Source organism: Esox lucius, chromosome 7 (assembly GCF_011004845.1).
Source record: "Esox lucius isolate fEsoLuc1 chromosome 7, fEsoLuc1.pri, whole genome shotgun sequence".
Lineage (NCBI taxonomy): Eukaryota > Metazoa > Chordata > Actinopteri > Esociformes > Esocidae > Esox > Esox lucius.
In genome coordinates, this window is record NC_047575.1 from 8,842,885 (window position 1) to 8,857,259 (window position 14,375).

General features: G+C 41.3%; 1 protein-coding gene across 1 annotated transcript in view; it reads left to right on the forward strand.

The window, feature by feature from the left end:
• Positions 1-14,375, forward strand: part of adamts2 (ADAM metallopeptidase with thrombospondin type 1 motif, 2) — a 63,696-nt gene that overhangs the window by 18,031 nt on the left and 31,290 nt on the right. Inside the window, exon 3 of the mRNA XM_010895194.5 lies at positions 937-1,102. Coding sequence (XP_010893496.4) covers positions 937-1,102 — 166 coding nt within the window. The remainder of the gene's footprint in view (positions 1-936; positions 1,103-14,375) is intronic.

The following is a 14,375-nucleotide window of genomic DNA, read 5'->3' on the forward strand; positions in this document are numbered from 1 at the left end:
ATATTTGCCCAAATGATCAGAATCCATTGGTAAGTGAGAATTTCTCATCTGGATTTGATTTCAGATTTTGAGTGTGAATGTCAGTCACAGTGGAACCAACAGAAAAGACAAAGTCTGCAGAACTCCAGTTTTTATATAGAAAGAACTAGACAAAAATCAATTTACATACTTTATTCGTTTTTCCAAGTTGCTGCAATACTCCCTGTTACGTGGGAGAATGGAAATTCTTGCTTTCAAGAGCTCTATTTTCTTCTGTCCAGTGTGGTATGTGCTTCTGGCCCAGAGTGGAATATTTCCTGTTATTCCCCAGCAGGACTTTAATCAGCTGTTAGAATTCCAGAGTTTGAGGTGAGGCGGTCAACTGCCTTTTCTGAGCAGACAATATGTGTGAATGTAAGCATGCAGTGTTGTAAGTTAGGTTATGTTTCACTTCACAGTGGCTCGGAGAGCTGGCTGACTGAGGCGGATTAGCTGGTGTCGATTTATGCAGTGTCCATTCTTTGGTAATTAAACCTCGGGGAGGATGTGACATCTCCTTGTGTAATATTTCCCAGGAGGCTTTTTGCTAAGCGGCAGCCTTAGCGGGTCATATCAAGGTCTGCGGTCTGAAGGGAGGTGGGTGGCTTATCGACCAGACCCTGACCATTTCACATCCACTTCTTTCCCTTTGGTTTGAGTTGTCACGCCACACTTAGGTTGTCCGCATTAAACAGAAATATCTGTAGTAGTAGTCAAAAATGTATTTCTTTCACGCCAATGTCAGTTCTACTTCTTAATGCGGTCCCCTCTTCTGACTGATGTTCATAGTAGTTGAGCAATGGATTATTGTGTATTCTCCATTCACAAAGGTCTCCTAAAACAGTTATTTAGCCGTTTCTTTTTTCTTTCTGTCAGAAGCTTCTAAGTGTTCCCATCTCATCACCGTCTCTATCTTAGGCAGGAATGATCCGCACCGGTCAGGAAGAGTTCTTCATCGAGCCCCTGGAGAGTGGACAGGGCCAGGTGGAGGAGGAGAGTGGAGATGGACGACATCACATTGTCTATCGCTCCTCAGCCATTAAGAGGCCTTCTGTCAGTCAAACGGGAGACTATCATCCCAGAGGTAAGACAGGAACTTCAGACAAACCTCTCCAGGCTGTTCCTGACTATATCTGGCTAGGTTGCAGTCAGAAGACCTACTATGTTGTACAATTCATCTTCTTTAAAGTGGATTCAAAACCTAACTCTGACATTTAAAGGGGGATTTCAGCAGTTGCTTTGTGATTTGTGGACATAAATAACCATTGATTCTTGAATAATACAACTAATGCTTGAAGAACTTAGTTTCTTATCCCATCATATCCCACAATGTAGACTTGTTTCTTTCCACTGTTTGTTACAAAGTAAATGCAAACAAACACTTGATACTTTCAACAAATCACGGTGGGTCAGTCTTGCATCCACGGCTGTCTGTAAATCCCCTCGGCCACATCCCTCTGCTTTCTCCGAAAAGGGCTGGGGAGAACATGTTGTAATTGTTTAAACTGCTGATTGCCGCTTTAACCTCATTGCTAAGATTATGCCTAACCAAAACCTTAAATTAAGACCAAATACCTCATTTCGGTTTTCCTAAATATTTACAATGTAGACTTGGCCATTTAGTGTTTATCAGAGACATGATGACATCCCTTCATAGGTCTTCATCTGTAACTATAGGCTGCCGAACACAGCTGAGCCTGGGGGTCGCTGGGTTTAATGTATAAACTGCTCTGTCAGATCATTGTCCTTCATTTTGAAATAGGAAACTGTTACGAACGACCTGTCTTCTCAACATTCCATTTGCATCACTCTTGGGATTTCTGTTGAACTGGCAGTGAACTCTGCTTCATTTTGCAGAGGGAAAACCTATCTATCTCTCTTTGAATGCTATCCAAAGAAACCATCTTATTCAACATTTGTTTGTTGTAATTTATGAGTGCTTCATGGTATGACAATGTAATGTTTAATTCAGGGTCTACATAAAGAAGCATTTACTCCATGTGCATGAATAGACAAACGTATGACCTCTCTGGCAGGCCTAAACAAATAATCAAACTAGAGGACAGTTTGACGCCCTTCTTTTTACAAAGCTAGCAAAAGTGAACTGGGATGAACACCTACCTTATCTTTCTCAACTGTTCTCCCCCTCCATCCACATGACTACCATTTGACCCTGTCCATTCCACCTCTTCTCAGGAGTCAGACTTCCCAAAACCCCAGTGACAGAGCAGGAATATAGTACACTGTGTGGGTGGATGAAGACAAGTTAGAAAGTTAGAAAAGGGGATTCACATGTCACTTCAGTTCAAACCACAGAGCTCAGCCTGAGGATATTGTGAGGCAAGACTTGCTTCTCAGTCACTTCATATTTGTAGGGTTTTTTTTCCCGGAGAAGCTCCACTGTCTACTCAAAAAGACTAAAAGGCAGATGTATTCTGGGCATTCTGCCAAGTGGGATTGCTAATACACACGTTCTCACAACACAAATGCACATAGGCTTTCACACATGTATGTCAACTTGAGGAACACCAGTACACATACATACACAAACATTCGATAAAGTTTTTAACGGGGGGAACTTGAGGAGGTAAGAAATGCCTGGATGACTTTGGCAACATCAGCTGGAATGGGTTAATTAGTTTGGAGGGGCTCAGATGTAGTTGCAGAATCCATCAGAGGCTACTCGGTCACAGCCAAGATGAGCTGCGGCAAGCCAACTTCTACGTGGCAAGGCTGAGTGCTGTTGGGATACTCGCCCACAGTGAACTAAACTTCTCCAGTGGAGGAAGGCATGGCAAATCTAGAGCAAAATCCGGATAGACCCTGTAAATAGAATGATAAATGCACTGAGTAAAAATGACGTTTGTTCCTAATGAAATAAATGGAAACAGGCGCATTCTCTTTGAGGCGTTACGTTTTGTAGCTTAGCTATCTGAAGGAACCTTGGTCAAAGCATGTTTACCTTGATATTTTAGTTAGATTTTTGAGGAATGCCTTTCTTTTTGCGTCATTTACCAACTAAAATATTATTTTGTTGTGCCTCAAATGACTCAAACATTTAACATCCATTTGTAGAGACTCAAAAACAAAGACAACATTTCATAGTTGCACAACTAGCTGCTGAGGTCACTAATGAACAGTTGGGTTGGCCCATACAGTGTGCTTTCTAATTCAGTACTCCAAATTTGATTCTTGCTTTCGAACAGTTTCAGCTACTATGACACTACGAATTGTGTCTGATTTGTTCAAACTATATCCTAATTAAGAGACTGATAATCATTTTCACTGTCTGATTTCATTTTTCAAATGTTGTCCAAAATGTATGATGATGAACACAGAATCTGTGTATGTGGAGAGGAGGGGCTACGTAAAAGAGTGGTTTTCAGAATAAAAAGACATAACTAATGTTACCTACTCCATCTAACTACACTTCACACTAGTTAGTTTGTTCTATGGTTAATGAATTCATTATAAAATAATAACTTAATGAAGTAGGCCTATACCCAACTATGTGTCTACAGTTACAGAGGATACTCATAAATTGCCATTGATCCTCAGCTAGGAGTACAGAGACAAATAGAGACTCAATTATGGCAGCTGACAGTATGCTTTTAGGTAGACTTGCTCCTGCAGACTGCCAGCTGGGTGCTAAGAGAGGATTTATTTAATTATTTATTTATACAGGGAAAACCAGTGATACCAGGACCTCATTTACAGTGGTGCCCTGTATTACAAAAAAACAAAACATAAAAGAAATATATAAAACATATGTACAACATGCACAAATAAAATTAAAACAATTCAAAATAGCAAGTACAATTCACTGGAAAGTGGGCAGTCAAACAACGTTTAAACTGTTTTATGGATACAAGGTCCTTCAACCTAAGGTCATCCTGTAGAACATTCCAGGATTGCGGGGCATAGACGGTAAAGGAGTCCCAACCCACAGTAGTGTATAAAAGACAATGGTGTGTACAAAAGCCTGCATCAGTGATAAAACGCATAGCCGCATGATAGACATAATAGATAGAGTCAAGACTTTTCAAAACAGAAGCTGAAGCATGCATTTATAGTATATCACCACAGTCCAGCACAGAAGAAGCCATAGTGTAGCCCGAACAACCATAGTGTAGCCCGAACAACTTCCTTTCTATGTTGAGATGGAGGGCGAAAGAATGGAAGACACACCAAGGAGAAAAACATTGCTTGAATAACTCACCAACTTTCCCTTTTGCTTTAACATCGGGCAAAGAGAGCTTGAACAATGCACCTCAATTCTTCCCATCTCCCATTGGTTGAGGGAAGGACCAGGTATAGGCCTATCCACTGTATACCTAAACGCTATTGGGTTTACTGGGCACCCGGGAAATACTCACAGGCATACCTGCATATCATGGGGACTACACTACTACCTAAACATATAGACACTTGCTGATCATTAGTTCATGATGTTATTCACAATGGCAGAGAGAGGTAATGGTCAACATTTCGTAGCAGTGCTGTCTAGGTCTGGATAGTCTTCATCAGTCCACCATAACATAGGTTTTAAACACACGGACAAATACGCACGCACATTAGAGGTCTTCACGGATATACAGGTGCTGGTCATAAAATTAGAATATCATCAAAAAGTTGATTTATTTCAGTAATTCCATTCAAAAAGTGAAACTTGTATAATGTATACATTCATTGCACACAGACTGATATATTTCAAGTGTTTATTTAAATTTTGATTAATAGAACTAACAACTAATGAAAACCCCAAATTCAGTATCTCAGAAAATTTGAATATTGTGAAAAGGTTCAATATTGAAGACACCTGGTGCCACACTCCAATCAGCTAATTAACCCAAAACACCTGCAAAGGCCTTTAAATGGTCTCTCAGTCTAGTTCTATAGGCTACACAATCATGGGGAAGACTGCTGACTTGACAGCTGTCCAAAAGACCACCATTGACACCTTGCACAATGAGGGCAGGACACAAAAGGTCATAGCTAAAGAGGCTGGCTGTTCACAGAGCTCTGTGTCCAAGCACATTAATAGAGAGGCGAAGGGAAGGAAAAGATGTGGTAGAAAAAAGAGTACAAGCAATAGGGATAACCGCACCCTGGAGAGGATTGTGAAACAAAACCCATTCAAAAATGTGGGGGAGATTTACAAAGAGTGGACTGCAGCTGGAGTCAGTGCTTCAAGAACCACCACGCACAGACGTATGCAAGACATGGGTTTCAGCTGTCGCATTCCATGTGTCAAGCCACTCTTGAACAAGACACAGAGTCAGAAGAGTCTCACCTGGGCTAAAGACAAAAAGGACTGGACTGCTGATGAGTTATGTTCTCTGATGAAAGTACATTTTGCATTTCCTTTGGAAATCAAGGTCCCAGAGTCTGGAGGAAGAGAGGAGAGGCACAGAATCCACGTTGCTTGAAGTCCAGTGTAAAGTTTCCACAGTCAGTGATGGTTTTTGGGTGCCATGTCATCTGCTGGTGTTGGTCCACTGTGTTTTCTGAGGTCCAAGGTCAACGCAGCTGTCTACCAGGAAGTTTTAGAGTACTTCATGCTTCCTGCTGATGACCATCTTTATGGAGATGCAGATTTCATTTTCCAACAGGACTTGGCACCTGCACACAGTGCCAAAGCTACCAGTACCTGGTTTAAGGACCATGCTATCCCTGTTCTTAATTGGCCAGCAAACTCGCCTAACCTTAACCCTATAGAAAATTGTGAAGAGGAAGATGTGATACGCCAGACCCAACAATGCAGAAGAGCTGAAGGCCACTATCAGAGGAACCTGGGCTCTCCTTACATCTGAGCAGTGCCACAGACTGATCGACTCCATGCCACGCAGCATTGCTGCAGTAATTCATGCAAAAGGAGCCCCAACTAAGTATTGAGTGCTGTACATGCTCATACTTTTCATGTTCATACTTTTCAGTTGGCCAACATTTCTAAAAATACTTTTTTTGTATTGATCTTAAGTAATATTCTAATTTTCTGAGATACTGAATTTGGGATATTCATTAGTTGTCAGTTATAATCATCACAAATAAAAGAAATAAAGATTTGAAATATATCAGTCTGTGTGTAATGAATGACTATAATATACAAGTTTCACTTTTTGAATGGAATTACTGAAATAAATCAACTTTTTGATGATATTCTAATTTTATGACCAGCACCTGTATACGTTTCAGAACCAATGAAGACCCTAACACACACCTGTTAGAGATAGCCTTTAGATCCATTTTAAATCCACCAATTCTTCTTCTTCTGTGTGTTTAACCTAACACCAAATATTGATGGAGGCGAGCGAACTAAATAACTAATTAGTAACCAAAGAACTAACTAACTAACTAGTGCAAAGGCTAGCGAGATGGCGAAGGCAAAATTAGATAGTCTTTTAATCTGAAAACCGCTCATTCATGTAACCACACTGCAAAAATTTATTGTGTGTTCTTTATTCTATCTTATTCTACACTACCAAAATATGTAGAACACGTTAAAAGAGTCTGTGGTAAAATTGTTATTCAAAGCAAGGCATATCCTCTTTTCTCCAGTCAATTATTATGTGATAAATTTATGAAATTTTCATAAACTCCCAATACCTGTCTGATGCATTGCAGTCATTACAAACTATAGGTGTACAGTCATGTGGAAATGTATTCTACTATCACAATGTACAAAGTGTAAATGGGCCATTAATAGTACTGTTAACTGAGATTTATTTAAATTATGTAAAGGGTTAATTAATGGATGATTCCTGGCATAATCTAAGCTGCCCTGTCCACAGAATGTCTGTTGTCATAAACAGTTCAGATAACTTTTGATCAGACCAGAATTAATCCTGTTTTCATTTGGTGTCAGTTACTATGCCAGTGAAGCTGGCCCTAACCAGTCAAACAATTGTAAGGTCTAACTGCCTACTCCTCCCATACTCTCTTTTCATTTCTTTACTAGAAAGAGATCAGGTTAGGTCTGTCATGCCAGCACAGTATCACAGGTTTTTGTGAAATACACTGAACAAAATTATAAATGCAACACTTTTGTTTTTGCCCCTATTTATCATGAGCTGAACTCAAAGATCTAAGACTTTCTCTTTGTACACACAAGGCCTATTTCTCTCAAAAGATTTTCTCAAATCTGTCTAAATCTGTGTTAGTGAGCACTTCCCCTTTGTTGAGATAATCCATCCACCTCACAGGTGTGGTATATCAAGATGCTGATTAGACATCATGATTATTGCACAGGTGTGCCTTAGTCTGGCCACAATAAAAGGCCACTCTAAAATGTGCAGTTCCATCACACAGCACAATGCCACGGATGTCGCAGGTTTTGAGGGAGCGGTCAATTGGCATGCTGACTGCAGGAATGTCCACCAGAGCTGTTGCCCATTAATTGAATGTTCATTTCTCTACCATAAGCCGTCTCCAAAGGTGTTTCAGAGAATTTGGCAGTACATCCAACCGGCCTCACAGCCGTAGACCATGTGTAACCACACCAGCCTAGGATCTCCACATCCAGCATCTTCACCTCCAAGATCATCTGAGACCAGCCACCCGGACAGCTGCTGGAACAATCGGTTTGCATAACCAAAGAATTTCTGCACAAACTGTCAGAAACCGTCTCAGGGAAACTCATCTGCATGCTTGCTGTCCTCATCGGGGTCTTGACCTGACTGCAGTTTGTTGTCGTAACCGACTTGAGTGGGCAAATGCTTACATTTGATGCCGTCTGGCACTTTGGAGAGGTGCTCTTCACGGATGAATCCCGGGTTTTCACTGTACAGGGCAGATGGCAGACGGCGTTGTGCGGGTGAGCGGTTTGCTGATGTCAACGTTGTGGATCGAGTGGCCCATGGTGGCGGTGGGGTTATGGTATGGGCAGGCGTGTGTTATGGACAACGAACACAGGTGCATTTTATTGATGGCCTTTTGAATGCACAGAGATACCGTGATGAGATCCTGAGGCCCATTGTTGTCCCATTCATACCTGACCATCACCTCATGTTGCAGCATGATAATGCACGGCCCCATGTAGCAAGGATCTGTACACAATTCCTGGAAGCTGAAAACATCCCAGTTCTTGCGTGGCCAGCATACTCACCGGACATGTCACCTATGTCATTGGTTGACTTAAAATGCATTTTGAATTGAAGAACATTATACCTTTGTAGTTCGAATTCCTAACCTAAAACCTTTAATATTTACCTAACCCTAATCCAACTTTTATTGTAGAATAATGTTTTACTTAATGGTATATGTGAAGAAATCTCTTCCTGTACATTAATTTCTTTGAGTATCATGAAGAAAGTGTGTTCTCTACACTGAACCTTTCTTAAGTGCAAATATTTCAAATAAGCAATCAATTGTCAAATAAGCAATGGTCATGCAAGGAACTTTTCATAGTGTTTTGTAGCTGTGATTGTGTAGCTGGATGATGAGAGGGACATAATCACAAAGAAATGAACAATCTGTTATTAAGTACATTAAAGGTGCACTATGCAAGTTTTTACACATCCTAGCAGCAGTGAGTTTAATATCAGTTCTATAACTCCATTAGGATCTGAAACTATCATTACCAACTATGAACATACTGACCTGTTTGAAGCAGTGTCACCTCAGACCGTATATGCTGGAGCAATGAACACAGACTTTTGTTTTAGATGGAGTTTAAGTTATTGGACTCCATAACTATGGAACACAGAATAAACAGCAAAACATAAACATTTATTCCATTAGATGCATTACCATATTTCTGAAACTTGTTGATGGCTAGCTAGCGAACATGAAACCATAATCATGCTAGCTAGCACTAGCTGCAACAATATTATGTGCATTTTGGCTAGTACACACAAGGCTTAATCTAGCTAAAAGGCAATGTAATTGCTTCTTCCGAGCTGTAGTCGCTTTGCGTTAGGTTTGGTCAAAGAACCCACAATGCATGTTCATTTTTCTATATCTTTTGCAGATAACACAGGATTGTAACACTATTTCCCAGCAGGAAATGGAATCAAGGTGTGACTGCTCGGACACATAACTAAGCTAGCTAAAGTTAGCTTATTGTCTCGACCAAAGACTTTGGAGAAACCTCCCTAAAACGTATCTGCGCTCATACAAATGAAATATGTTGAATAACAGTTTCTCCATCATCACCAATTTAGTAACTTCCACATAGCTTTCGTGGACTATCAAGAGAACTAGCTAAATAAGGTATTCTGACTGATGCTCCACGTGGCGCTGCGTGCTCTCTCCCTTTCTGGTGCTCCACCTCGCCTGTCCTCTAACCGCCGGCTGGAGCAGATGGCAGCAGCGCACACTTGACACCCACACACCTGTTTTCAGTTAGCAAATATGATGTCTATTTAGGTTTCTAATTTTCACCCGCACCTCACGGGTTATTGTGTCCTTGTTGCAAGTGACCGTGTGGTGCTGCTCCCTTCTTCTGATAAAGTCAAAGAATGTGATCCTTCTGTGACGGTGTTGTTTTGTTACTTTTGTTTTTGCCTCTCCATTACACATTTGCTATTCTCGCATGTCACAGGTATCTAATCCTTACTTGTCATGTAGAAAGGAAGCCAACTCTGCATCAGTGTTCATACAAACTTCAACTCTCGCCATATAATGAATGCCAAATCCAATTTTAAGCTTGTTTTACTCCATGCTTTGTCCGATGCTTGCGTTGCTTCTGTATATTTTTGTTCCTGCAGCGTTTGGTGTACATTAACCCAAATAAAGCCTGTCATTGGCCCTCACCTCACACACCTTCAAGGAAGTACACACCTACGAATGTCCCGACCTTCTACATTTTAGTTACAACCAAGGCAGTGGGGATAGTGCCGGTCCTGACACACTGCCAGAGACTGTTTTGTAACGTTAACTGATGTAAGGTATGTAAGGATTATTATTGGATATTTTAAATGGAAAATGCTACATTAGGCACCTTTAATAGTGAGCAATTTCAAAAATAAGAGGACATTGTTCAAGTTTAAAAAAGGGACAAAGACATATAGCCAGCTAGCAACACAATGGCTAACTAAACATAATGCTTCATTACACAAAACACCACAACAAAACGCACCATCACCCGCTGACAGGATATCCTCTCTAGCATTTGAGGTTTGTGCTGAATTCACCATGAACTAGTATGACTTTTTCCGATGATCAAAATAAGCAAAATGTGACCTAGAATAAAGTTGCTTGATGGACTGTTCACTTAAGTGAAACATTCTGTGGGGGATATAATAGATGTATGTTGCTTACGTGGATGACTCCAATATGCTATAGTTTTACTGTATGTCTTCCTACCAATCAACTGAATTAGACCTGATTGACTACCACCGCTAATTTGTTTATGCTAGCTATGCTACTAGCTTAAAGGAACAGGGGACAGCATTTAGCAGTCACTTATTCAAAACCTGAAAAGGCCAAATTATTTTTTTCTTTCTTTTCAAGATTTTACAAAACATATTTCTCCCCAACCAATTTGTTGATCATGGCCTTGCCTCGTTGCAAATAAAAAGCTGAGAGAAAGAAACCTGTGTCCTCCCAGGAATATCTTGCCTCCGATAAGACAGGGCAGCCCTTTCCAAAATCCACCTCTCCAGCCTGGGCGGAGCTGAGACTATTCTGCCCCCCCCCCCCCCCGAACAACCAGGTACTGTCCGTATGCCGCGACCAGGATTTAAATACCAGGCCACAATGAAGCAGCTGTACTATGAGACTTAATAGGACAATTTTTACATATAAAGCAGCTAGAAAAATTAAATACATCAATATTGAACTTGAAGTAATCAGTTTGTCAGGTCAGATGTTTTCAGCATGCCAATGACAGCCCCCTAATCCCCATGGTCTTCACTTCGTTGACCATCTTATCGCATCTATCCAAGCTGTAATGTCAGAGTTCAGGGGAAATGTTTAAAATTGATACTTGAATTGTATCGATTTTATAATTGCATACCATTGCTCTGTCGACAGCTAAGAGGATTCAACCTTCTGACCTCATACGGTTTCACTTCACCTTGATGCCTGTCCATCAACCGAGTGGATGTGGAACTGTAAGACAGTGACTTGCTCAAGGTCATTCATGACAAGAGCACAGGGGACAAACGCTAAAGGGTTTGGTAATGTAATCCTGTAATAGCCACGCTACAGGGATTTTTAAATGGGTCAGAAGAATTACTGCTGTATATCCTTGTCACCATTAACACCCTGTGACCCTCTAAACACATAGTCATGCCTCACACTCACCTGGAGGTGGCAGAGACCTTGTGTTACTTGTTTGTGTGTATATGCATGCTTGCCTGTGTATGTCTCTGTATCTGCGTCTTACCGCCGTATGTTTTTCATTAAAAGTCATTGCCTGAAAAAACAACATTCATTTTTTGACTAACGGCTGTTGGACAGTGAATGTGTTTTTGACATGCTCTACTGTAGACACTCCAGTCCTCCCTGATCCTGTCTGTACAAAGTGCTGTGCTGTCTTCGTGTTCTGACAACAACTTGTTTCCGGATTAGGGTTTTTGTATCGCATCCTGTCTGTAAAATGTTATTTTACTACAGGATTAATAGTGTTCATTTGGCAGCCGTATAAACATTCTTATCATTTCTGAGCGACGGCTATTCCTGGTCTGATATGGAAAGCCAGTTGAGTGACAGAGAAGAGACCTCAGGTAACCCCAGACGAGGTTTAGGATTCTAAGCACATCTGGACGGGGTTTGGCTGCCGGCACCAAGGGAAACGGGGAGGAAAGTGTGACCTCAGACTGATGCCATGCTTTAAGATCTGCTCACAGCGAAAAACAACATTAACAATCACTTTGTTTTGTGTCGACACATGTGATCTTAGTAAGATTTCCCCTTGGACCTGATTCCCTTCGGTTTCCATTCAGACTGAAAGCAGCTGAGCCCGCCGATCTCCAGAGATCACCCTCGTCCCAGTTGACTTTAGGGGTTTGTCTATTATGATTTAGCTTTTGCATTGTAGCTGAAATGTTTCCAGAAGCCCCTAAGGCAAAGTACCTGCCTCAAGGGCACAACCTCCATAGTCCCACCTGGGGTTAGATCTAACAGTGTTAGGTCTGCACTAGGCACCAAGCTATTTATACTTGAAGTAGAGGCTCTCGAAGAAGCCCAGACACTGCAATATAAGACAAAAAAGCCTGTGGTTTAATACGTTTCACGGTTAAAAACGTAATTTGGTCACCATCCTTAATCAATTCCCACTTCTTACCTGTCTGTAATATAAGCATAATGCCCATCCCCAGTGACACACAATAATGTCCAGAGAAGCCTCAGCAGTATAGAAACCTAGGGCACAGGAACCTGCCCGGCTCTGTATCAATCTATTTATATGTATTGGCACTGCTGTGCTCCCAAGGCTTTACCCTTGGAATATGATGACATTTATTTAAGTCCATGTTAGCTGACATTGTGATACCTCTTGGGTCTACTTTTGCACAGGGTGCCTATGCCGAGTTATCCCTTTGACAGGCTGGAACAGAGTCAGGGCCCCGGGTGTGAGCTCAAGGTAACCTGAGCTATGAGTGTTCTGTCCCCTGTCCCCACGCCTCACTTCCCAAGACAATTTGTGAAATACATTTTTTCTGGTATTGATGACCCTTATTCTTTATCCTCACCCGTCCATGATATCATCTTTTAGACACTCTAGATACATTATCAATATTTAGCCAGAGGGGGAAACTATTTTGATTAGTAAATTTGAAGTAATGTACTAATGTGTCTAATGTTGAAGACCAATTTATTAATGGTCATGTTCTGTGGCCAGACATCAACAATGTACCTTCTCTGTGTTCTCTAACCAAACAACTGTTGGTCTGTGAGTCAGCCGAAATTCCTGTAATGAGAGGGTTTATTAAGCAGGACAGAGGGTTAATGACCAAAACAACATGTTAAACCTAAAACAAAACTCTTCCCAGACAAGGTTGAAAATGCTTTTGGTATTGGCAGTTTCACTACGCCAAGGCCTGAAGATTGTCACCTGTAGCATGTGTCTGCTATTGTGTAAGTCTGCTATTGTGTAAGTCTGCTATTGTGTAAGTCTGCTATTGGATTTGGAGTGTCTTTGTCTGGGTGTTCTAGTAATGTTGCATTTTGCTGAGACACAAGCCAGGCATATATTTTCCTCTCTCTTTTCCCCAGGGCAGGACTATATTAATCCCAGACACACCCTACATATTTCAAGGCTTAGTTCTCTAGTTGTTTAGCCAAGAGGTGATCCCTAAGAATGTCAAATTCTGTAAGATACAGTGGGGAGAAAAAGTATTTGATACACTGCCGATTTTGCAGGTTTTCCCACTTACAAAGCACTACAAAACGTACAACGCTACATGACATGACCCTGTATTACATTGCTTTACCCTATGCCAGTGTTTCCCAATGATGGCCCTCCAATAACCTCAACAGCCCATTTTTGTTGTAGACCCATACATGCATACCCAATTCAATGCAGTAATAACTAACCAGTTTAATCAGTAGTGCTCGGCTTGGGCTGCAAAACACTGTTAAGGTAATCACTGTATTCTTCCCAACATTTTGCTTCAAAGTGGGACACACCACTCCCCCACACATACAGTGGGGAGAACAAGTATTTGATACACTGCCGATTATGCAGGTTTTCCCACTTACAAAGCATGTAGAGGTCTGTAATTTTTATCATAGGTACTCTTCAATTGTGAGTGAAGGAATCTAAAACAAAAAAAAATCACATTGTATGATTTTTAAGTAATTAATTTGCATTTTATTGCATGACAAGTATTTGATACATCAGAAAAGCAGAACTCAATGTTTGGTACAGAAATCTTTGTCTGCAATTACAGAGATCATACGTTTCCTCTAGTTCTTGACCAGGTTTGCAAACACACTGCAGCAGAGATTTTGGTCCACTCCTCCATACAGACTTTCTCCAGATCCTTCAGGTTTCGGGGCTGTCGCTGGGCAATACGGACATCCAGCTTCCTCCAAAGATTTTCTATTGGGTTCAGGTCTGGAGACTGGCTGGGCCACTCCAGGACCTTGAGATGCTTCTTACGGAGCCACTCCTTAGTTGCCCTGGTTTGGGTCGTTTTCATGCTGGAAGACCCAGCTACGACCCATCTTCAATGATCTTACTGAGGGAAGGAGGTTGTTGGCCAAGATCTCGCGATACATGGCCCCATCCATCCTCCCCTCAATACGGTGCAGTCGTCCTGTCCCCTTTGCAGAAAAGCATCCCAAAAATGATGTTTCCACCTCCATGCTTCACGGTTGGGATGGCGTTCTTGGGGTTGTACTCATTCTTCTTCTTCCTCCAAACACAACGAGTGGAGTTTAGACCAAAAAGCTAAATGTTTGCAAAATCT